The sequence below is a fragment of the Odocoileus virginianus genome, chromosome 7 (assembly GCF_023699985.2).
Source record: "Odocoileus virginianus isolate 20LAN1187 ecotype Illinois chromosome 7, Ovbor_1.2, whole genome shotgun sequence".
NCBI lineage: Eukaryota > Metazoa > Chordata > Mammalia > Artiodactyla > Cervidae > Odocoileus > Odocoileus virginianus.
The window spans coordinates 66,241,111-66,267,447 of NC_069680.1; the positions used below are offsets into that span (position 1 = coordinate 66,241,111).

At 40.8% G+C, this 26,337-nt stretch overlaps 1 protein-coding gene across 29 annotated transcripts in view; it reads right to left on the reverse strand.

Moving 5' to 3' along the window:
• Positions 1–26,337, reverse strand: part of KCNMA1 (potassium calcium-activated channel subfamily M alpha 1) — a 752,676-nt gene that overhangs the window by 42,156 nt on the left and 684,183 nt on the right. For all 29 annotated transcript variants that reach the window (XM_070470892.1, XM_070470891.1, XM_070470896.1 and 26 more), the window contains one exon: positions 442–555. In XM_070470892.1, coding sequence (XP_070326993.1) covers positions 442–555 — 114 coding nt within the window. The remainder of the gene's footprint in view (positions 1–441; positions 556–26,337) is intronic.

Consider the following 26,337-nt stretch of genomic DNA (forward strand, 5'->3'; position numbering starts at 1 on the left):
AGGCCAGTGTTTCTATGCAGTTCTCAAAATGGGATTGGCTTAGACCTGAGGCTTTGTCCCGCAGGGGAGGGAACTCCCACAGATGCTTTCAATGAGAATCACTGGGCAAAAACCCTTGGACTATACCTATCCTCCCTTCCTCCCCATTCCGGAATGTATGCCTCAGTCTCCAACCCATCACCTCATGCCCCTTTGCAAACAGTGACCAGCACGCAGGAAACTGTCTATTCATCTCAGAGGAAAGATAGATCAGTTTTCCTCTGGGTCATCTGCCATAGTTCTACCCATACTCTTCTCCAGTCTTCCCCTACTCCCCCCAGAAAATACACCATTAGAGCCTACCACAGTGACAGAGCTAAGAGACAGGCCAGCCTCCTCATATCCTGCATGGTTGGAAGAGAGGACCAGAAAAATCCACCCAAAGCTGACGTTCACTCCTACCTAGTTCAGTGATGATGGGGATGTTGACACCAGTCGTGATGGAGGGCTGGCGTAACATCCCATGTACCGGGCTGTTATCTGGGGAGGATCGGTCCATTCCTGGAGGTGTGAACCCTAGTGGGAAGAAAAGAGAGGAAAGGAAAAAATAAAAAATGTGCAGAACTTGGAAATAGTGAGAGTACAGTGTATATACACAGTAAAAAAAAAAAAAAAAAAGTATTATTTATAGGTTAAAAATTAACACTCCAAGAATAAACTCTGATGAGTTGTTTTCAAAAGAACAAAGTATGAGACCATTATAAATAATTCTAACCCACATTGACAGATCCCTAAAAACCAGTCTCTACACCTGTTATTGATCTTGCTCACAGATTTCTGTTCCCTCCACACAGATTGCACCTCTGTGCTTCTGAGAAGTTAGACATGACCATGTGACACAGGAAATGCTCTGGCCCATGAAAAACAAGCAGAACAATGCATATCATCACTTCTGGTACAAGTATTTGACTTGCCATCCTTCTCCCCAGGCTGTGGCAACAGTGAGAATTGTGGGTTACCATGGAGATGAAGGCTGGGCAGCAACCCTGGAAAATAACCCAGACACACAAAGCATTCTGAGTGAAAAATCAATCTGTTGCTTTAAGCCACCGAGATTTGTTTTGTTGATGTTTGTGCTGTGGTTGTTACCACAGCATATCTTAACCTATCCTGACTGTTATCTTAAACCAATTGATTACTTCTTCTCTTGCCAGTAAGTGACTTAAACCTGGGTTCTGGCCAAGAGAAAGTGGGAGGAAATCTGCCTGGGGCCTTTAGGAAGTCTTTCCTTGCCCTTAAAAAGAATCACATGAGAAGAGATTCTCTTTTATCCACTGGGCATTGCTTCTGTGCCTGTAGTGAGGGGAACTGTAGCAGCCACCTTGTAACTTGGGTGGGAACTAGCCAAGGACAAGCCAGCTTAATGAGCTGGCTGAAGCCAGTGATAAAAAGTTTGAAGGACAGGAATAATTTTCCTTAGTGCCTGAATTAACCAGCCCTAGAACCAAAACCAACTGATCTCAGGATTTCTTTACTACATGAGATTTTATACACTTATAAATGAGATTATAATATAAAATGAATAATATATATAAAGAGATTTCATATATATTATATACATAATAATGAGATTGCTGTTGTTGTTCAGTTGCTAAGTCATGTCTGACTGTTTGTGACCCCATGGACTGCAGCACACCAGGCTTCCCTGTCCTCCACTGTTTTCTGGAATTTGCTCAAAATTCATGTCCATTGAGTCAGTGATGCTATCTAACCATTTCATCCTCTGCTGCCCCCTTCTCCTTTTGCCTTCAATCTTTCCCAGCGTCAGGGTCTTTTCCAATGAGTCAACTCTTCACATCAGGTGGCCTAAGTACTGGAGCTTCAGCTTCAGCATCAATCCTGCCAAAGAATATTCAGGGATGATTTCCTTTAGGGTTGACTGGTTTGATCTCTAGTTGTCCAACAGACTCTCAAGAGTCTTCTTCAGCACTACAATTTGAAAGCATCAATTGTTTGGCACTCAGCCTTCTATATGCTCCAACATCTATACATGACTACTGAAAAAACTATAGCTTTGATTATACAGACCTTTGTCAGAAAAGTGATGTCTCTGTTTTCAATATGCTGTATAGGTTTGTCATAGCTTTCCTTCCAAGGAGCAAGTGTTTTTTAATCTCATGGCTACAGTCACCGTCCACAGTGATTTTGGATCCCAAGAAAATAAACTCTGTCACTGCTTCCACTTTTTCCTCTTCTATTTGCCATGAAGTAATGGGGACAGATGCTGTGATCTCAGTTTTTTAAAATGTTGAGTTAAACAATGATATTTTATGTGTGTATAGTTATGTACTTTGTATTATGTATTAAATATTTACGTATCTACACACATACACAGCTTCCTAGGTGGCACAAATGGTAAAGAATTCCCCTGCCAATACAAGAGCTACAGGTTTGATTCCTGGTCAGGATGACCCCCTAGAGGAGGAAATGGCAACCTACTGCAGGATTCTTCCTGGGAGAATCCCATGGACAGAGGAGAACTGGCAGGGTACAGTCCACAGGGTTGCAGAGAGTCGGACATGACTGAGCATCTGAGCACACATACACAATATATGTGTATATATATATATTTCCCCCTTTTGTTTAAGCCATACTGAAGACTTTACTTGCAACTGAAATAGTCTTGATTGATGCATATGCTACCTATTTAGAGTGGACCCTTGAACTTCCCAGTGTGCCTGACACAGACTTCACATGGTAGAACGTAGATGTGGGCACAGTAAACAGGAGAGTGGCCTACTTGGTTTCTGATTTTTGCAGTTTTGGCTTCTTTGGGTTTCAGACTGAAATCTCAATACATATTAGATTGAGTTTGGCCCAACCATATCTTCAATTTAGGGAGGGTGGGAAACCATCCCAGCTAGGCCAAATGGCTGCCTCTTTAAGGATGTACGTAACCATACAGACATGAGACATTTATTTTCTTCATACACTCATTTGGTGAAAATTAATTTTACCAAGTGAAGCATGTAGTAAGTGGCACCCCCAGCACTATGCCAGCCACCATACCCACCTTCCTCCTCCACCTTATAGAACAGGCAGACAGAAGTTCACATTCACTTTATCTTCTCTGCCCTTGGTGGATGGCTACCTCAGCTTATCAATGGATTAGGGAATTACAAAGTCACTTGCTAATTTTCCAAGAACAAAATTTCAAAGATGATGTGACCCGGTTCCTTACTTACTCAGGAATGTGACAAGACTGGGTTGATTTTGGCATTAAGGTATGTGTAAACCTTCATCTACCAGAAATGAAATGACAAGTGCATGTAATTGCCTGTTGTTTTGGAAGTGCATCCTGCATGAGATGCCAGAAAAATATAAAAGAGTTTTACTATTTTCTGCTCTCCTGTATATAAATATCATCCAACTGAGTGCCAAACTTTCAGAAAGAAAAAAAAAAGTTCCATTTACCATTCACTCCCTGATTGCACTTAATTTTATTCTTTATATTGATACACTGTGCACAGGTAAGTAATTTGAATGACAATATAGGGTCCGTCTTTCTAAGCTTTGGAAAGTGTGTGTTTTCAGCCATCCACATAACCAAGAACATGCAATTGAAATGCTACCTGTTTTCTTCCCCTAGAATAGTGAAGGGGAAAACGAAACTGTTCTCATCAGAAGTTTCATTCAAAAGCATGAAAAACTGCAAGTGACAGCTGTGCAGATTCAGTGGATGTGACGTTTTTGAATTTCTTCAACTTGACAAGTAAACACCTTAAATCGGTAATGCTATATGCATAATACATGGCCTGTATTTTGACATCCATCATCAAATGCTGACTTGAGAAAATACGGGTTTGTACATCAAGGAATAGCACCCATAAAACAGGGAGAAATGCAGGTCACACGGTATTAGGAAAACTGTATTTCATTACAGAACCTGCAACAAACCAAAGCATCCTTTTATTTCATCTTATTTAAAGATTCCATTTTCAGCTGTGAAAAGACTCAATTCCTTTGCATGAAACCTTCATTTAGAAATGACATGCTTGCCTCTTAGGCTTCTTTCATTTTGCTTTCATATTCCATTTTCCCCTTCAGTCACCAAGCCTGGTTCCATTAGCATCTGCAACTGACAAACTATGGTGGATGTCCAAAGACATCTCTCCATTAAAGGTCTTTTTCTCTCCTACACGTGACCCCAAGAATGAGGTGCTTTTGTTGGAAAGAAAACTTCAACAATGATAATGTCACTTATTATTTGATACTTTCATAGCCACACGTTTTTACAAGCAAAAGGCAAAGACAAAAGAAATAGATTTAATTCAATTTTTTAACCCTTCCTGGAGAGTTGTGTTAAAGAGGAACAGAATGTATCAGCATTGTTTCTTTCTTAGAGATTCTAATACAGGAAAATTGTGGCTTGATGGCAGGATTGACCCAGATTCCTGAAGTGACCTTGAAGAGAATAGAAAATCAGGCACTTTCCTTCCAAAGGGATGAGTGAATTTGGCCTTTGGTATCATTTGTTGGCAGCTACCCTACTCATCATAGCAGCTGTTGATAAAGGTGCAAGTCTAAATTGTATCCAGTTCTCTGATTGTCTTGCTCCTCATTCCCTTGCTTGCTGCAGCGGACAAAGTCTTTGGTTGAACTTTAAGGCCCTCTGCATCAAGCAGTGCTCTGGTCCTACGTGTGTAAGTCCTTGCACAGGGACCCTGATCTACAACTAAAGGATAGTGAAACTGGGAAATGTTCCTACCATTCGTTGAACTAACACTCAGGAAGTTAATTTTAGAAACACACTCATTTTGCCAGAAGAGATGATGAGGAATGTTGGCACTGGATAGATAGAATGAAAAGTTCTCAATCAGGAAAAGATTCAAGTTAAGTAACCACAGCCATAGCCCAAGTTCTTACCAAGACGGCCTCCTGGTTCTTTAGATGTGTTCCCACTTCTCTCTCTTAAGTGTGGACATAAGAGGCAGGTTCTGGGCCAAAGATAACTTTAAAGACTACCTGATCTCCTTACATTCAAAGATCTGCCCCGTTTCAAGCTTCAGGGGCAGATATGACGGGCGTACATTACTTGTTCTATTTCTTTGACATCAAGTAGAAATGGGCCCAACTTTGCCCTCTGCCAAGCATGCTTACTCCATATGCTATAGCAGAACTTTAAGTTAAAGCCTGAATTTTCTATATATTTAAGCATCCCAGATTATCTACAAATTGCCTAGCCCACAGAGAAGGAATGGAGTGCAATAGTTAAGAGCATGTGCATTGGAGTCAGATGTCTTAGGTTTAAATTCTGTCTCACCTACTGATAAGAAATATAACCACAAATATAGCACAGACTCTCCAAACCTCTGTATCTTTGTCTAAATTGGAATTACAGGGCAGTTGTGAGAATAAGATGAAATAGTATGTTCAAAGCATCTAGTACAATGTCTGGTATGAAGCAAAAACTTGAAAATGTTGACTACCAATGTTAATATTTTACCAAGTACTCAGTAAATATCTGTGGCAAGGAACAGCTTTCATTGCTTCCCCCTTCCCTATGGATAAAGAATTGAAGTAGCTTTTGGTAGAGATTTTTTTAAAAAGAATTTTCACATTGAGAAAATCCTGAAAAATTAATAGGAAGGCATTAGTAGTGTGGACATATTCTAGTAAAAATAATCAGATCAATTCAGTGATTAAAAATATGGCCTAAAATATTTAAGGAAGGAGTATTTTGGATATCAGATGGCTAAGATTTTTTTTAGTATGTTGAAAGACTGGTGTCCAGTCTCATGAAAGAAAGCTTTTTAATTCATTATAGCAACTGCAAGGTCTCTGGAGTCTTCTGTTTTCTAGACTTAATTTCCACTTCCTCTATTTATTTAAGGATGTAAGCTTTCCTATTTTGCTTCTTGGGCCTTTGAAATGGTTTTCACTACTCTCTACATTCTTTTCCAACATTTGTGTTCTCAATCACATAGACCACTGTTGGGCTCAGCTCAACAAAATCTGTAGTGCTTGATGTTCTTTTCATGACTGGTTATTCATTGGTGAGCAGCACTTGGTTTGTATCAGGGAAGCTACTGGAAGATTAATTGGCCTCTAGTTAAATATGACAAGGGCATTTCTGTTTGGATGGCTTCACATGAAAGAATTTAATACCAACACTTGGCCTATGCCCAAAGGGTTCAAGAAGAGACTCGGTAATAGCAAGATTATTAAGGTTTCATTTTTTAAAGTAACTGTTTTGGGTACTTTCTGCATGCATGCATACAGACGCAGTATCCAAGGAGCATCCATGGTTATAAGCAATGACAGGCTGTGACTCAGATAAGATCTACCAGAGAGAATGGCTAGAAAAGGGTTCCAGGGTAACGAAGTTGTGAGTACATTCAAAAATGAGAAAGACTCAATGTCGTATTCCTTATAGAACTCAAAGCAAAGGCAAGAATGTTCTAGATCTAGACTAAGATAACTGAGACTGAAGAAGCCAGGCTTAAATAGAACTTTAAGGAAAAAATAGTAAAATCCAACACTTACTGAGTGTTCAGTATGTACCCAAACCTGCTCATGTTTTAACTTTAGTTCTTATCAACATCCTATCCCTATAGACTGGGATTATAAAATGTAGCTCAGTCAGTAAAGAGTCTGCTTGCAATGCAGGAGACTCAGGTTCAATCTCTGGCCCAGGAAGATCCCCTGGAGAAGGAAATGACACCCATCCCAGTATTCTTGCCTGGAGAATCCCATGGACAGAGGAGCCTGGCAGGCTACAGTCCATGGGGTCGTAAGAGTCAGACACGACTTAGTGACTGAAACACCATGTACCAAAACTTGCTCGTTTTAACTTTAGTTCTTACACCATCCTATGTAGACAGTGCTGTATTACAGATGAGGAGATTGAAGAACAGTGAGTTAAGCAACTTGCCCCAGAGGATACATCTAGGCCTAAACAGATCTAAATCTGAAACTAGGTAAATGGACTCCAGGGCCTCCTCTAATGGAGGCCATGGCATATTCTTTCTTATTATGCACCAAAGCTGAGCTAAGGGTTTTTTTCACAGGCCACCTCATTTATTCCTCATAACAACCCTATAAGTACAGGAACTGCTAATATTACCATTTCGCATATGAGGAAAATAAGATTCAGAGAAGTCGGATAATTTCCTTCAGCATCCCAGCGGGTAAGTGGCACATCTAGGGGGCTACAGCCAGACAGTCTGACTTCAGAGACCAAGGATCAACCTGCTCCGTGCTGCCTTCCCTCCATGTGTGATGGCCTCTACTTCTGTGACGGTCTCTCTCTCACGTGCCGAGCTTGGCAGGCAAGTTGGAGGCCTGAGCCAGTCTTACTCTTTTATTGTTTTCACTTTTAAACAATAGCAGATAACAGCTGGGACCCATTGCAGTTACGCTTAACTTGCTTTGGTATGGTAGCATGCACAACTCAGTACATATAATAAATGCTTTATTACAGTACTTTTCCGTGGGGGAAAACACAAAGTACTGTCTAAATCTTCCCTGGTTAAATCCCCAAGCTTTTCCAGGGAGAGAGGGAGATGGAAATTCTTATAAATCACCTCCCCTAAAATAGATGGAGAAAGGAAGGTAAGTGCCTCCCCCGCCCCCATAGATTTAACATAAAGGAATTGGTTCAAATGGTGGGGCAAATTATCTTTTATTGTGTGCATATAAATGATGGTTAGAAATCCATATGCTACGTTAAACTAGGGAAATAAATTAGGCAGAGTCATCTAGGTTTGCTGAGACAGGTATTCAATATGAAGTTGTAAAAGGGAAAGATCACCATTAAAAATGATCTATAAAGACATGTTAAAATCAAGAGAAACATCTCATATTACATCATCTAGGAGATGAATTAAATTTCCTGTTAATGCCAGGGGGAAAAAAAAACCCAAAGCCAAATGTCAGATGAAGTGAAGATCAATAAAAATATTTTGATAAGTAAATGCAACAATGCTATTTAACACATGATTGGCAACCGCTGAAACATAAATTATCCAAATTTCCCATTGCTGCTTATGGGAAAATTATGCAGATTAGAACTTGATTAGGCTTATATCATGAGACTCAATTTGGACTTTTAATCTATTAAGCTCCAATAAATGAGGCATCTGAATAGCTCCCCTGAGCAAGTACAGTAATAGCCACAGCAGTCATTTTTGCAGTATGTATTCCAACAAATTCTTCAGCAGCTGAAGTAAAGAAAATTCTGTATATAGAAGCATGATTGCTTTTTAACTTGTGGGGGAAAAGTCCACATGCATAGGCTGATTGAGAATTAGATTTTTTTTAGAAAAGTCTGCAAGAGAAATCTGGCCAAGGGAAAACCCCAGTTGAACCTTGTAATATTTTTTCATCGTTGTTTTCAGTGACTTTCCACAAAGTTGGAGTCCTGAGTCATGACAGCCAGGAGCTGACCAGTGTTGACTCAATAAAAAATGATTATTTGTCAAGGCAGCAACTTCTCCTGATGCTGGCCATAGGCTACTCTGACCACTCCACTTAGAAGCAGAAGGTGGTGCTGGCCCCCAACAGGTTACTGGAAGTCAATGCTGGGGAAGAAGGGGGATGAGAACAACCTTGCTAATTTCAACTGTGGTATTTCTGCTTTATTCCAAGAAACTCATGAGCTTGGAGCTGATAATTGTTCCCTACCTAGAGCCTAAAGTCAAAGTTTTATAAATTACATTAATAGAGAGCTCTGAGGAACCCTAGCTACACCAGTTGGGTCTCTTTTTGCCTCTTTGCCAATCACTCTGTTAGAGATAGAAGAACTTTGGAAACCCTCTAATCATTACTTACATTTACAGATGAAGAACACTGAGGCTCAGAATAGAGAAGTCGCTAAGTCCAAGGTCACGGCCCAGTTGGTGGCAGAGCCAGAATAGCTGATTTTGTTGTTACTTGCTCCCTTTAAACCTTTTCTCTACATGAGGAACCTATTCCACAGTGTTTGGTTTGTGTGTTGTGGTAGTGGTGGTGGTGATAGGGTGTGTGTGGAAACTCTACCCCCACCCTGTTCACAACAGTGCCAACAGGAAGCCAGGCAGTCTGACTCCAAGGGCCAGCAAGATCGACTGCATCATCCTGGACACATGGCTGGTCTCCAAGCTGGGGCCAAATTGCTTTCTCCTTAAGACCTAATGGAAAAGATGTTAAAGAAGGATAAAAGTATGAGGCTGCTGGTGACCATTTAGCTCACCAAGAGTCAAAGGCAAGCAGAGGTAAAGAAAGTGAGACAGAGCTCTGACATATGCTCCTGGGCTCAAATGTGCCCAAAGTCAGAGGTACCCTAGTTATAAGACTTTCTTTTTATTTAAGCCTTTGGGGATTGGATTTCCATTACTTGTAACAAAAATGCCAAAACAGTACAGTAACTGAGAAGAATCTCTATTTTTTTCTTGGTAAAATGGTGCATGAATATCTGAGTTTCTATTGAAACAAGTGACTGTATCTTCATTGAAGCTTTCTTGTTCACTTCCAGTGACCAGGGATGAGACCTGGGTCAATACTTCCCTCTCCATTTCTTTACTTATAATCAGTAACATTGATATTTTTAAAAATATCCTTTTCTAGAGACTGTAATTAATGAAAGCCTTGGGAAGCTGCACAAGATACTTTATCTTTTTCGGAGGTTCTGTTTGAGTCTAAATTAAACCAAAGGAAACTGAACCAACCAACCAATCAAAGTTCTCCATAGCTATTTGCCCATGAAGTTTCATAAGATAGAATCAGCACTTAGGTCTCATGCACATGAAACAAATATGTTTTTAAGAGTTGTCTTTCCAAGCAGTGTCTTTCCTTAAAGTAAACTTAAAGAGCTTACGGTTCTTAATACCTGTCTCTCAGAGGGGCTGGTGTAGAAAGAAAGGGAGGGAGGAAGGAGAGAAGGAATGAAGAAGGGAAGGAGGAAGGAGAGGAAACTAGCTACAACTCAAGCACAATTAAGACCACAGATTTGGAAAGAAACCTAATATCCACCTGGTCTATCATCTTCATTTGCGCAAAAGTTCATGGTGTCATGATGAATTTTCCACAACTTCTCAATCGCTTTTTACCTCCTCCAAATTCAGCTTACAACTTAAAAATAAGACATACTTTGGCTGTACAGAACAAATGACTTAAAATCTGACATACTCTTTGGCTTAAAAAATTTCACTTCTAAAAATATATGTAAAGCCAATATTTCTTCATATTAAAGATTTGGTTATGTTCTTCATTTGTAGTTATTAAGTAAAAATGTTATAATGAAAACAGCATGAATATCCACTTCTAGGAAACTGATTATGTCAAGTATGCATCCACTAAAAATAATGCAGAAAATCATTTTATGACATGGAAAAAATGGTCATGATAAAACTGTGTGGGGAAAAAGCAGGTACACACTATTATGGGTGATCCATTTTAGAGGAGTAAAATATTTATATCTGCAGAAACAAGACTAACATTAACTTTATGTCTGAATGCTAAAATTATAAGGAATGTGTATTTGTTTTCTTTTTGTTTATACATAGTTGCTAAATTTTGTAAAGTAAATCTGTTTTATTTGTGCAAGGAGGAAAAAATTACCAAAATTATAAATTAAGGAAAGAAAAAGCAAGAAACCTCACAACTTCATGTCATCTTCATCGGCTGAGAAGAGTTGATCGACAGGGTGGAGGGACTCACACTACTGAGCTGTATCAATCCTAAAGGTCATTTTGATCTACTTAAACTTGGGGAAAACAAGATTCTGGGATAGACATGACCAAAAGTTACAGATTAAGAGGTTTTAGGAAAACATTGTCAAAATAAGAGTTTCAAGGTTCCCAGTTCTCTACTATTTCAACTTCCTACCACTTTATGAGCCATTCAATCTCAGAGCAAAGGATGCTGAGAGCTTACATGGGTTCAAGGCTTCCTTGGTGGCTCAGATGGTAAAGAATCTGCCTGCAATGCAGGAGACCCAGGTTTGATCCCTGGGTCAAGCAGATCCCCTGGAGAAGGGAATGGCTACTCACTCCAGCATTCTTGCCTAGAGAGCTCCATGAACAGAGAATCCATGTGTTGCAAAGAGTTTGGGCACAATTGAGTGACTGATACATTTACTTTTCAAAGAACCCATGGAAACGCATAGTGCTCTGTGCATTCAGCCAAAGAGAGGAGCAGATAGAGCTGGTTTCTAACGCAGAAGAGTGGCACTTGCGGATTCCCATCCCTGATCCCACCAAGTCTTAACCACCTAAGACATGCTGCCCCCTCGATTCGCCCTCAGCTCAGTTCCTGCCCTTCCTTCACCACCTCCAGGAAGCCTACCTTGACAAGCTTTTCTCCCCCTATGTAGTTACTTCATAAAGATTTCTTCAGCCAGACTTTTTCCTTTTCATTTATTCATTATTTTAAAATAAGAATTAATACTGATTATGTACCAATAACTATATACTAGTGGTTAAATTTTTTTAAGTATCTTTAATGCTCTCTTTTCATAGAGTCATACCTATGGGATTCATTTCAATATGGCATGAACTATATCAGCCTTCTGTATCATTGTTATTATTGAACTACATGGAAAATTCTATTATTATCATTACTACTTTATTATTATTATTATTACTTTAGTTCATTTTCTGGACCCTCCCTCTTTGCTGCCATTACAAGAAGACAAAGGCCGTTTTGTCCCTAACATAGAATCTTCTCTTCCACGCTGGATCACATTTCCAGTAAACTAGAGGCATACTATGCCAGGGAAAAGGTAGACATACACATTGCGAGACAGCGATACAGAGTGGATACTAGTAAAACACACAGAAACCCTCATGCTGCCAAGACTATATACCGTTTTGTTTCCATTACATCAATTTTTTCTCCCACTTTTGTGAGCATTAATCAAAGAAATGCAAAGAGCTCATTAAAGTGATAGATTGACTGAAAATGTAACCACCTTCACATTATAAACAGTTTCTTTATGTTCTCAATGCTGTGGGCTTTGTTTCTCAGCATTTGTCATGTAGTTCAAATGTCCTTTTACATTTAAAACACCAAATGCCAAATGGGCCCCAGTTGTTTGGTTTAATACAAACCAATGGCCAGCTAAGCAAAAACCAGAGCTAGGAAATCACGAGCAAACTAAAACACCCGTATCTTAAGCGCCCAGAAAATTAAGTAGCTGTAAAAGATGGATTTGCCAAGTAGTGCAAGGCATTGCCCTGCAATTCAGGAAGAACAGAATCCCATCACTGACAACTCTCTGCCAGCTGTCTCCGACAGGTTCTAGAGACAGGACTCCTGGCCGGAGATAGCAGCTAAGGTTCCAAACATTTGATAGTCTTTTAAAAGAAAACACTGTAAATGTTTCCTTTGAAGTTTTAAAGGCTTTCCTGCATGTATGTTGATGCTGGCAGATGAATATGTAACTGGGATCTTGCATTTTGAGAGTGAGGCATTCCCCACACACATATCTTCACTAAAGAAGGGTCTGACTGGTGCTAGTTTGATTTTGAACATCTCTGTTTACGCCATGATCAACATCCTTGGACCACATCCTGAAATGAACCCTAACACCATGGAACTGGAATTCTGCAGTTAGACTGCTTAGGTTGAGTCCGCCTCGTTCAGTTCACAGTTTTGTGATCCGGGGCAATTTACTTTTGTGTCTCAGTCTCCTCATTTATAAAATGGAAGCGTAATATGACATGAAGATTAAATGAGTTAAATAATACAGTTGCATAGCACAAAGAACTCTGCTCAACATTACATAACTACCTAAATTGGAAACGAATTTGAAAAAGAATAGATATATCTCTGCGGTATACCTGAAACTAACACAACATTGCTAAGCAGCTATACTCCAATCTAAAATTTATAACACAATAATATTAATACAATTAATAATAATTAAATGTATATTATTATCTCAATATAAAATCAAAAATTAAAAAAATACAGATAAACTGCTTGCAACAGTGCCCAGCACAGAGTAAGCACTTCATAAATACTACTTTATTTTTGATGATGATGATGTCAATGATAGACTGGTGATGTTGACAGAAAAACAGAGAATCAAAAGACATGGGTTTTAGCTTCAGGTTATCCCCTAAATCCCTGTGAGAATTTAGAGAGATTCCACATGTTGTCCAAACTCAGTTTTCCCATGTGTAAAACCAAGGCATATAAAGCAATGGCTTCCCAGTGGTTTCTGGCTCTCAAAAATCTATCATCCTAATTCTGGGGAACTGTATGCAATGTTAGAACCATGATAACTCTGAGTTTGACCACTCAATATTCAGGAATGTCTGCAGTCATTTCTGGGATCATCGTTTGAAAAAGTGAGAGACAGCAGCCCTTCCTTCTAGTATCCTGGCATACGTGCTATGTGCTTAGACGCTCAGTCATGTCTGATTCTTTGTGACCTCATGGATTGCACCCCACCAGGCTTCTCTGTCCATGGATTCTCCAGGCAAAAATACTGAGTGGGTTGCCATGCTTTCCTCCAGGGGATCTTTCAGATTCAGGGATCAAACTCAAGTCTTTTATGTCACCTGCAATACTTCACATCAAAAAATACATCAGTATAGGCATATGAGAGACACATACTAAATGCACTGCACCATGACAACTGGGCAACGTGCATATCACAGCTCTAGGCAGGAGATAATATCCTGTCTCAGGAGTAGCCCATAAAGCATAATCCTCCCTCCAGGAGCCCTGCATCAACCCACTCATTAACAGACAATCTGGTTTCATCTCCTATCGTGTGATCACAGTCATAGAGGTCACTCTGCTACTCAGTTTCTGCATCTATAAAATGGGGATGACTCTAAAGTTTCTTCCAGCTCTGAAGTTTGTCTCTTTTAAGACCCTAAATTTAAAAAATAAGCTCCTACAGAAACTAACAAGAAGAATCAAGAGGATCTCTTCTCAGAGGCCATCATACTTTGTAGGGCAGATCCTGCATTTCAATTCTGTTTTATACCTTTGCCAGGAGAATGAAATTTCAGTGCCAAAACCAATGAGAAGGATGTACTTTCTCCAAAGTTGCTAAAATGGCTGAAAAGGCCATAAATAACCATTTATTAAACAAACAGTGTGGGCTGAAGGAAGAGAAACTGCCACAATTAGGCCCCTGGGGCCTGCAGGCACAGTACAGAACAGTGGGACTCGCTCACAATCCTGGCAATATGTTATCAGTTGTTCCATTTTCTTGAAGTTATCTTCATAATCAAGATGCTATCCCAGTCATTGTGGGCTTTAGAACTATTTTTAATTTTAATTTAAAGAGCAATTAAAGAAAGACAATGGATATGTGGGATAATAAAGTAAGTGATTAGCAGCATGCAAATGACAGAGGCTTAATGATAATATGGTTCTAGTCTCCAAAGGGCTTGTTGAGAGAAAGCCCTTTCTACATGTGGTTGTTCAGCTAATGTGTCTCAACCCACAATTACAACATTGCTGACACCATTAACCAGTGAAACAACATCACTTCGAGAAATCCTTGTTGTCTCATTAAAATGGAAAGGGTCAGGTAATTTACCAGCGTTGTACGTCTAGTTTTGTTGTTGGTAATTAGCGAACATTACCCAGCATGGACTCCCGCTGGGAGCTGGAGAAACTTTGTAAAATATTAAAGAGGGAAGTCTTTATATTTCATTGGAAAATTGAAAAGAGGTGCAGTAATAGTCTCCCTGTCACTTCTTTGCACTTAGGAAAAGGAAGGAACAAGTGGGGACTCTAACGTAGCGAGAAATGTTCAGCATACATCAGGAAGGCACTACCCAAACTAATAACACCCTGAATCTGGCAGCATAGTGGCCAACAGGGTCTGTGTCCCTGTTTATGAAAGGGGGTGGGGAGGAAGGGAAAATTGCAAACTACATCTTTATTGTTCTGACTGAGGTTCTCTGAATTAATCTCCTTGAAATAGAGGAAAGGGGCTATAAAAAGTTTTCTCTCTGGAACGCTTTAATGATTTAAATAAGCACCAGAATTGTTTATTCAAAAAGTTATTTATATATAGTTTAAATGTAGAGATGGGGGAAATATATCTCAGGGCCCTGACTTCCTGCCTCCCTGCTTCCTAAAGAAAGCCTCTACAGACACTGGGACTGAGACCCCTGCCTGAAATGCCAGCTGACACTTGGTATGTTGTCAGGAAGCAGAATGGGATCTTACTCTTTAAATGGAACTTTTGGAACATAAAACACATTCCAATAAATGTGAACAGAAAATTACGAATTCATTAAACTACTTTGGTATCTTGTGCTATATATAATATTTATATTCCGACTACTGTAAAATATGCTTTAATATCTTTGGGCAACTATAAGGACTTAAATATTTATAAAATGGCTAAAGATAAAGTATGACCCTCTTATTCCTACATACAGATGATGTAAGGCGTGCAATCAAAGACAATAACACTCTCTGCCCATTTGTCATCTTAAAGGAGCCGATCAACACGCCATCCCTCGTGTACCATCTACATAAGAGTTGTTGCCGACACAGGCAACTCCAGAGGAGTTTGCGCCTTAAAAACTACCTAGAGTGCTATACTTCACAGAAAACAGGGCTTTCTGAAAATGGAGACAAAACAATAAATTTGCAGGCAAAACAGCTCCAAGAGGGGCTTCAATATACTGCTGTATTTATCTCTGGGACATCTGGGAATGGGAAGCATTTTGATTTAATATTTCATAACGTACAGGCAATTGCTTCCTTGCATGGTATATAATTAATGTTCATAAAAAAGAGGCTTTTAAAAAAAGTCTTCAATATCCTAAATGTAAATAGATAAATAAATAAGTGAATAGATAAATAAATAAGAGACACACCTGGGCTGCCTTTAGAAATGTGGAACAGCCATATATAATCCAATAAGAAGAAAGGTATCATGAATTTATAATCACCCAAGGGCCTATTAAAAGTAGGGTTATAGATTGAGTGTGAAACTTCAACCCTGACGTTCTCTCATTATTTACTGTCCTTCCTTGTCATTAGAAGCAGAGCCTGATTGATTTTCAAAAAGTTTCCATTTCCTCTGCCGATTAGGCATTCTGAGAACGACCTGCCCCCACCTGCCTTGATCTCTCTCATGCACACTCCCCTACTTTATTTCCTCTGCTCTTTCTGGATTGGAATAGAGCAAGGCTGGAAGTTCATGAGTCAAAGTTAGGCGCCCTCCAAAATTCCCAGATATTAGCCTTAGGAGGCTGCCAGGCCATGGAGATTTGAGCTTAGTGACTCTGCAGCCCTGCTATGAGACTCCCAGATGGCCACTTTGCATAAAGAAGTGCCCAGGCCTGTGCTTCTCAACTTTAGTTGCACCTTGGAATCTCTGATGCTCAGAGTCTGACTTAGTCGCCCTGGGATGCGGCCTGGACTTGGCAGGGTTAAAAGAGTCACCCAGTTGATTACAGTGTGCAGCTAAGGTGAAAAAGACACTGGGCCTGGTAAATTTCCTGAATGCATATGCAAATATTTCTGCATAGACCTATGGCAGGGGGTTCTGCTGGAAGAGGGCATGGCAACCCACTCCAGTATTCTTGCCTGGAGAATCCCATGGACAGAGGAGCCTGGTGGGCTACAGTCCATAGGGTCACAAAAGAGTCAGACACGACTGTAGTGACTTAGCACGCATGCATGTGGTGGTGGTGGTGGTGGAATTTGGGGGGGCACTAGGGAAGGGACCCATTATTTTATTAGGCATTTAAAAGGATGCAAGACTCCTTTCTCAATGAAGAACAAATCATTCCCCAGGGTCCCAGGCTGAGAGCCTAAATATATTTTTTGAAGGAAAAAGAGGTAAAGGAGGAAGGCTGGGTAAAACCTACCATCTAGCTGGAACAGCATGAACTCCACTCAGCCAGCAGCAGCTCTGGATTGATGTCATTTCACACAGTCGTCAGGGCTCCTCCATAACCAACTGTCACAGCAGCTCTGTGTGAGGGCTTCCATCACTGAGTGGAGGCCTCACCTTTTTGCTTCCTAAAAGAGCTCCATTGAGGGATACCACACTGCCTGTCTATGAGGGAAAACTCCAGTGGTCACAGTCAGTCTGCCCTCGTTCTTCTTCAATACTCTGTAGGCTACTGTAAGTCTCCCTAACCTTGATGGCTCACTTCCCAAAGGGGTCTTGGTTTCCACCACTATCAGCGTCCCATGCATATCTACTGATAAACAGAATCAACAGGAAATCTGGTTGGTGGATACAAATGGCTAACCGTACCTTGCTAATTGGTATTTTGAGTGAGCAAATGAAAGAAAATGAAAAATTATCAAATATTAAGAGCAAAAATAGAAGAAAACAACAGAATGGGAAAGACTATAGAGATCTCTTCAAGAAAATTAGAGATATCAAGGGAATATTTCATGCAAAGATGGGTACAATAAAGGACAGAAACAGTATGGACCTAACAAAAGCAGAAGATATTAAGAAGAGGTGACAAGAAAGAAGAACTATTCAAAAAAAGAGCTTAATGACTGAGATAATCATGATGGTGTGATTACTCACCTAGAGCCAGACATCCTGGAATGTGAAGTCAAGTGGGCCTTAGGAAGCATCACTATGAACAAAGTTAGTGGAAGTGATGGAATTCTGACTGAGCTATTCAAGTCCTAAAATATGATGCTGTGAAAGTGCTGCACTCAATATGCCAGAAAATTTGCAAAACTCAGCAATGGCCACAGACTGAAAAAGGTCCGTTTTTCATTCCAATCCCAAAGAAAGGCAAAGTCAAAGGTTACTCAAACTACTGCACAATTGCACTCATCTCACACACTAGCAAAGTAATGCTCAAAATTCTCCAAGCAAGGCTTCAACAGTATGTTAACTGAGAACTTCCAGATGTTCAAGCTGGGTTGAGAAAAGGCAGAGGAACCAGAAATCAAATTGCCAAGATCTTTTGGATCACAGAAAAAGCAAGAGAGTTCCAGAAAAAGATGTATTTCTGCTTAATTGACTATGCCAAGGCCTTTGACTGTGTGGATCACAACAAACTGTGGAAAATTCTTCAAGAGATGGGAATACCAGACCACCTTACCTGCCTCCTGAGAAATCTGTATGCAGGTCAAGAAGCAACAGTTAGAACTGGACATGTAACAACATACTGGTTCCAAATTGGGAAAGGAGTAACATCAAGGCTGTATATTGTCACCCTGCTTATTTAACTTATATTCAGAGTACATCATGTGAAATGCCAACCTGGAATCAAGATTGTTGTACAAGCTGGAATCAAGATTGTTGGGAGAAATATCAATAACCTCAGATATGCAGATGATACCACCCTTATGGCAGAAAGTGAAGAAGAACTAAAGAGTCTCTTGATGAATGTGAAAGAGGAGAGTGAAAAAGTTGGCTTAAAACTCAACATTCAAAAAACGAAGATCATGGCATTCAATCCCATCACTTCATGGCAAACAGATGGAGAAACAATGGAAATAGTGACAGACTTTATTTTGGGGGGCTCCAAAATCACTGCACATGGTGATTGCAGCCATGAAATTAAAAGACGCTGGCTCCTTGGAAGAAAAGTTATGACCAACCTAGACAGCATATTAAAAACCAGAGATATTACTTTGCCAACAGAAGTCTGTCTAGTCAAAGCTATGATTTTTCTAGTAGTCATGCATGGATGTGAGAGTTGGAGCATAAAGAAAGCTGAGCACCAAAGAAGTGATGCTTTTGAACTGTGGTGTTGGAGAAGACCCTTGAGAAGACCCATGAAGTCCCTTGGACTGCAAGTAGATCAAACAAGTCAATCCAAAAGGAAATCAGTCCTGAATATTCATTGGCAGGACTGATGCTGTAACTGAAACTCCAATACTTTGGCCACCTGATGCAAAGAACTGACTCAATGGAAAAGACCCTGCTGCTGGGAAAGATTGAAGGCAGGAGGAGTAGCAGATGACAGAGGATAAGATGGTTGGCTAGCATCACTGACTTGATGGAAATGAGTTTGAGCAAGCTTCAGGAGGTGGTGATGGACAGGGAAGTCTGGTGTGCTGTAGTCCATGGGGTCACAAAGAGTCTGACGTGATTGAGTCACCGAAATGACTGAACTGAATAGCAAAAAGGCTAAATTTGCTTGATCTCTGACTACACTCTCAATGCTGTTTTATATCCATCTACTCAGGCCATGTATGGTTATGAAGGTCAGACACTGAGCAACAGCTTCCAAGTGGGCATCACTCATACTGTGGACACAATGTATTTGCCTATTTATTATGAATTTTTTCTCCCCAGCAGATGGTAGAAAAGCATACTGTTCAAATATAACCAGTGTATTATGAGAGTTTTTCAACAGATGGAAGTAAAGTATATCAAGAAAGAATTGACTTTTTCTGACTCATATAAAAGTAACATATGGACTAGAGAAAGTCCTATATCTCATTTATATCTCCAAGAAATTTGGTGAACCAGGTACAGTTAGTGTTCTCAATGAGAAAACTGAGGTACAGAGAGGTTAAATAATTTGTCCCAGCCTAGTAGGTAACAGAGCTGCATTCAAATCAGAGTTTTCAGTTCTAGAGCCCACACACACCATGGTTAACTTGACTGCACAATGCAATCTCTAAAGCCCTTAATGTTTTATGGAACCATTCTGCAGTCATCATCTCCTTGTATTCACACTCAGTCCCTCGGAATATTTAGGTGGTGCCACTCTAACTAACCCCATTTCCAGTATGAAGAAGTGAAATCAGAGTGCTTATCCAAAGTTAAATACTACATGATTGATATAAGTAGGATTTAAAACTTTGTTCCTTGACCCTACACAATGGCATCATCCCTCTGACAGTCCACTTGTGATTCACCATTATTGTGTTTAGTCACTCAATCATGTCCCACTCTTTGTGGGCTCCATGGACTGTGGCCTGCCAGGCTCCTCTGTCCATGGGATTCTCCAGGCAAGAATACTGGAGTGGGTTGCCAGTGCCTTCTCCAGGGGATCATTCTGACCCAGGGATCTACCCTGTGTCTCCTGTATCTCCCACATTGGCAGGAGGATTCTTTATAACTAGCACCACATGGGGAGTCCTCACCATCAATAAGCAGAGCAACAAAACCCATCTGCTGGATTGCCCCTGCCTACTCCCCACCCAGGTAATAGAGCACAGTCGTCTGCCAGTCAGCTGCTGAGAGGAGACAGCATCCATCTCCATGTGGCCAGGGAAGCTCTGAGAAACCATTCCAAGCCCCCCAGAGCAAAAAGTAGAGATGTTTTCTGTATGTTACTGAACTTTGAGGCTTTCAATGCTACAGCCTCATCAGGCCTTGAGCTGGTACAGTAAAATATACCTGCAGTGAGGTTAGTAAAATATTCAGGATCAGGAGCTATTAGCATAGATTAAAAGAATGGGATGATTTGCACTAGAGAACTCTTGGACAAGTGTGACCATGGCTCTTATTAACAAGTTCAACGTCTTTGATCTTTGGGACCCTTGCCCAGTGCCCAGCTATTCAAATGAATGGAGAGTGGCTGAAGCCTGAAAGGAAAAGATGTAGTATTTAACAGAGGGATTGAACTGCTTTATTTCACTGGAGGGCAAGCTAAGGCAGAACAGACTGCAAACAACAGATATGGGGATTAAATCATGTATCTACTCACTCCACCAAGCTCTACTGAGTATTTACTAGGTGTGAGGTGCTATGCTAAGCATTTAAATGCCTGACAATGGGTGGGAGAGGGGAGGTCAGTAAGATGGTAGAAAAGGCCTTTCTTTGAGAGCCTATCCAAGTTAACAGTGATCTCCCCTATAATCATTTCCTTTGACACTCTGAGATCTTTAAGCCCCTCAGCTATGTCATCAGCAGACATATAGCCAAGTGCCCTGTTGTGAATAAACTTGACCTTTCCCGCTTGTATGCCACTTGGCCCCAGACCTTTCCATCTGCCTGCAGCCCCTTTACTTAGAATAATCACACCTATTTTTAAATTCAACTCCACTGAGTCCGGAGCATCGCAGCCCAAAGCAACTTCTGCCTCCTCATAACACACTGTGTTATGAGAAGTGTAGTGTGGTGATGGCCATGTGGTACTTAGGATGTCCGGGAGAAACTCTTCACAGGAGATATGTAACAAGATACTCAGTGACTACTATACTGCTTTTCCAGTGGGGGCATAATTTCCTCCAGAACATTCCTTGAAGTATATATACCCTTAAATATACTGTCAATCCAAAACTAAAGTCATTCATAAGTCACTTAACTTTTTTGCAGGGCCATTTTTAAGAAAAAGGAAATAAAGATTTTAGGACTTAACATGAATTTTTGCCTATAAAAGGATGAGTAATGAAACTCCCCTGGTGGTTAAGTGGCTAAGACTATGTGCTCCCAATGCTAGGGACCTGGTTTTGATACCTGGTCAGGGAACTAGATCCCATATGTTGCAATAAAGATCAAAGATCCCCAGTGCTGCAACCAAGAACTGGCACAGCCAAATAAATAAGTAAATAAAAAAAATTTCTTTTTAAAGAAAAGGATGGGTAGAGACAAAAATACACAGTATAATTGGCTAGGTTCATTTGCTAGCCTGAGGCATGCGTGCTATTTTCATAGCATATGGATTTCATTTATGCCTCAGCAATTACAAAGGACTCACACCATGCATTTTGCAAGGTACTCTGGAATGTTCCAACCCCCATATCATGAAATATGTACATTCAAGTTGTGTCATACAATTCATTTTACACATCTGCCTAGAGATCCCTATAGTGTCATAATGGCATGGACCATGGAAAGAGCAGGGAGTAACCTCAGGCAACTTACGAAACCAATGCTCAGGTAAAGAACTGTTGATCCTCATATGGAATCTCATCAGGGGCTTCAATGAATCAGTGAGATGATAAGATTTCTTTTGCCTTCTCTGATTATACAACCACCCTTTCCAATGCAAAGAAATAGGAGGAAAACAATAGAATGGGAAAGACTAGAGATCTCTTGAAGAATATTAGAGATACCAAGGGAACTATTCATGCAAAGATGAGAACAATAAAGGACGGAAATAGTATGGACCTAACAGAAGTATACATGCTAAAGTAAAGTAATGCTGAAAATTCTCCAAGCCAGGCTTCAGCAATACGTGAACCATGAACTTCCAGATGTTTAAGCTGGATTTAGAAACCAGAGGTCAAATTGCCAACATCCACTGGATCATCGAAAAAGCAAGAGCTCCAGAAAAACATCTATTTCTGCTTTATTGACTATGCCAAAGCCTTCGACTGTGTGGATCACAATAAACTGTGGAAAATTCTGAAAGAGATGGGAATACCAGATCACCTGACCTGCCTCTTGAGAAACCTGTATGCAGGTCAGGAAGTAACAGTTAGAACTGGACATGGAACAACAGACTGGTTCCAAAGAGGAAAAGGAGTACGTCAAGGCTGTATACTGTCACCCTGCTTATTTAACTTATATGCAGAGTACATCATGAGAAATGCTGGGCTGGAAGAAGCACAAGCTGGAATCAAGACTGCCGGGAGAAATATCAATAACCTCAGATATGCAGATGACACCAGCCTTATGGCAGAAAGTGAAGAAGAACTAAAGAGCTTCTTGATGAAGGTGACAGAGGAGAGTGAAAAAATTGGCTTAAAGCTCAACATTCAGAAAACTAAGATCATGGCATCTGGTGCCATCACTTCACGGAAAACAGATGGGGAAACAGTGGAAACAGTGGCTGACTTAATTTTGGGGGGGCTCCAAAATCACTGCAGATGGTGACTGCAGCCACAAAATTAAAAGACACTTACTCCTTGGAAGGAAAGTTATGACCAACCTCGATAGCATATTAAAAAGCAGAGACATTACTTTGCCAACAAAGGTCCATCTGGTCAAGGCTATGGTTTTTCCACTGGTCATGTATGGATGTGAGAGTTGGACTGTGAAAAGCTGAGCGCTGAAAAATTGATGCTTTTGAACTATGGTGTTGGAAAAGACTCTTGAGAATCCCTTGGACTGCAAGGAGAGCCAACTAGTCCATCCTAAAGGAGATCAGTCCTGAGTGTTCATTGGAAGGACTGACGCTGAAGCTGAAACTCCAATACTTTGGCCACCTCATGTGAAGAGTTGACTCATTGGAAAAGACCCTGATGCTGGGAGGGATTGGGGGCAGGAGGAGAAGGGGACGACAGAGGATGAGATGGCTGGATGGCATCATCGACTCGATGGATGTGGGTTTGGGTGGACTCCGGGAGTTGGTGATGGACAGGGAGGCCTGGTGTGCTGCAATTCATGGGGTAGCAAAGAGTCAGACATGACTGAGCCACTGAACTGAACTGAACTGAACAGAAGCAAAAGATATTAAGAAGAGGTAGCAAGAATATACAGAAGAACTATTTAAGAACAAAAGATCTTCATGACCCAGATAACCACAATGGTGTGGTTATCTGGCTCACCTAGAGCCAGACATCCTGGAATGCGAAGTCAAGTGGACCTTAGGAAGCATCACTAAGAACAAAGCTAGTGGAGGTGATGGAATTCCAGTTAAGCTATTTCAAATCCTAAAAGATGATGCCGTGAAAGTGTTGCACTCAATATGCCAGCAAATTTGCAAGACTCAGCAGTGGCCACAGGACTGAAAAAGATCAGTTTTCATTCTAATCCCTAAGAAAAGTAATGCCAAAGAAAGCTCAAACTACCACACAATGACACTCATCTCACATGCTAGCAAAGTGATGCTCAAAATTCTCTAAGCAAGGCTTCAACAGTACATGAACCGAGAACTTCCAGATGTTCAAGCTGGGTTAAAAAGGCAGAGGAACCAGAGATCAAATTGCCAGCATCCATTGGATCATCAAAAAAGCAAGGGAGTTCCAGAAAAACATCTACTTCTGCTTTATTGACTATGCCAAAGCCTTTGATTGTGTGGATCACAACAAACTATGGAAAATTCTTAAAGAGACAGGAATACCAGACCATTTTACCTGCCTCCTGAGAAATCTATATGAAGGTCAAGAAGCAACAGTTAAAATCAGACGTGGAACAATGGACTGGTTCCAAATTGGAAAAGGAATACGTCAAGGCTGTATATTGTCACCCTACTTGTTTAACTTCTATGTAGAGCACATCATGCAAAATATCAGCCTGGATGAAACACAAGCTGGAATCAAGATTGCTGGGAGAAATATCAGTAACCTCAGATATGCAGATGATACATCCTTATGGCAGAAAGTGAAGAACTAAAGAGCCTCTTGATGAAAGTGAAAGAAGAGAGTGAAAAAGTTGGCCTAAGACTCAACATGCAGAAAACTAAGATCATGGCATCCAGTCCCATCACTTCATGGCAAATAGATGGGGAAACAATGGAAACAGTGACAGACTTTATTTTGGGGAGCTCCAAAATCACTACAGACGGTGATTGCAGTCATGAAATTAAAAGATGCTTGTTCCTTGGAAGAAAAGTCATGGCCAACCTCGACAGCATACTAAAAGCAAAGTCATCACTTTGCCAACAAAAGCTCGTCTAGTTAAAGCTATGGTTTTTCCAGTAGTCATATATGGATGTGAGAGTTGGAGCATAAAGAAAGCTGAGCACTGAAGAATTGATGCTTTTGAACTGCAGTGTTGGAGAAGACTCTTGAGAGTCCCTCTGACTGCAAGGAGATCAAACCAGTCAATCCTAAAGGAAATCAATCCTGAATATTCATTGGAAGGACTGATGCTGAAGTTGAAACTCCAATACTTTGGCCACCTGATGTGAAGAACTGACTCATTGGAAAAGACCCTGATTCTGGGGAAGACTGAAGGTGGGAGGAGAAGGGGATGACAGAGGATGAGATGGTTCGATGGCATCACCGACTCAATGGACATGGGTTTGAGCAGGCTCCGGGAGTTGGTGATGGATAGAGAAGCTTGGTGTACTGTAGTCCATGGGTCCCAAAGAGTCAGACACACCTGAGTGACTGGACTGAACTGATCACACAACCACACTTTCCTCCTATAGGACAATTTATCTGGGCCATTTTTCAGCATAACATACACCCTGAAATCCTACATTCTGAGAGCTACAGCAATCTATTCATTCTCTGCTTTCCATGGAAAATTCTACCTGGAAAGTGGGATAAGTAGATAAAACCTGGAAATATTTTATATGTTTCTGAACAAAAGAAAGCAATATCTGGGTCAAACTTTCCACCTTCTTTCTGACAGCTTCAAAATCAAATGGATATTAACAGGAAAATAAGTTCAACAATTATATTGTTCACAGAGGCAGGTAAGAAGAACTCTTCTCCCAACTCTGCTCTTGTTTGTCCAGTTGTCACGGCAATGAAATTGGGTACCAAGAGGGTCCTGGTGTCTCTGACTGTCAGGGTCGCACAAAATGAGGATGTCCAGAGACAAGCGCATGCAGAACACAGTTAGCCCTTGGGCACAAGAGGCAGCTTGGAAGTCTGGTGTGCCTACAGTGCTCCCATTTCCCCAAATGCTTGTCCCCAGGGATGCCGCCACAAGCCCGAAAAGCAGATGGACAGATTCAGGGCTGCTTTCATCAGAATCACACTTGTTCTCTTTTGAGAACAGACTGAGGTGGTAAGAAAAAGCAAAGGCTTTGGAATCAGACAGTTTGGAGATCTAAGCTAAGAGGCTGTGGGCAAAGTGGCTGTATTTTCCTGATCCTCAGTTTTCTCATCTGTAAAATAGAAAGAAATCACATCTGCCTGAGTAGGTTATTGGGGGGATTCAATGAGATATTGTCTGTGAACGTGCATGGTACATGATCCATCTGAAGATAAAAGGGGGGATTGTCATTTTTTTAAAAAGAGTGTTAACTAGGCACATGAGTTTTGAGTAGCTAAGCAGCTCATGAAAGCCTGATGCTGGGACAATGAGTTCAGCCGCACCCCAACACCTCCCCACATCTGTTTTCTGTCTCTGAAGCTCAGATTTCCTTTCACTGCAATTGTCCCAAGCTGGGCACAGCCTGAGTCAGGAAGCGAATTCTGCTAAGCAGGCCATTGGAAGAAATAAGTGATACGGTCCACTCTGACTTTCTCTTCCCCATTTCCACTCCCCTAGTTAGACCTCCTTTTACGGAGGCTCTAAAAGCCACCACAGGTTCAGAAAGTATCCCTCCTTCCTTGATCTCCTGTTACAGATTGTGATGATGGTGGTTTTTCCTTGTTTCCTTCACTGTCAATCAACTGCCAGAATAGTAGATGGCAGTCTTCAGAGCATCTCTCATGTGGTGAAATACGCTGTGTAGGAAAAATTCTCCCACGTTGAAGTCATTTAGAAAATGGCTGCAATGTCTGCTTTGCTGAAATACATGTGCCCCACTGTGCTGAGATCCATCTCATGATGTCCACGCAAGAAATGGGATGGGGCAGACCCCTTTGTGTACTTGAGACCCGCTC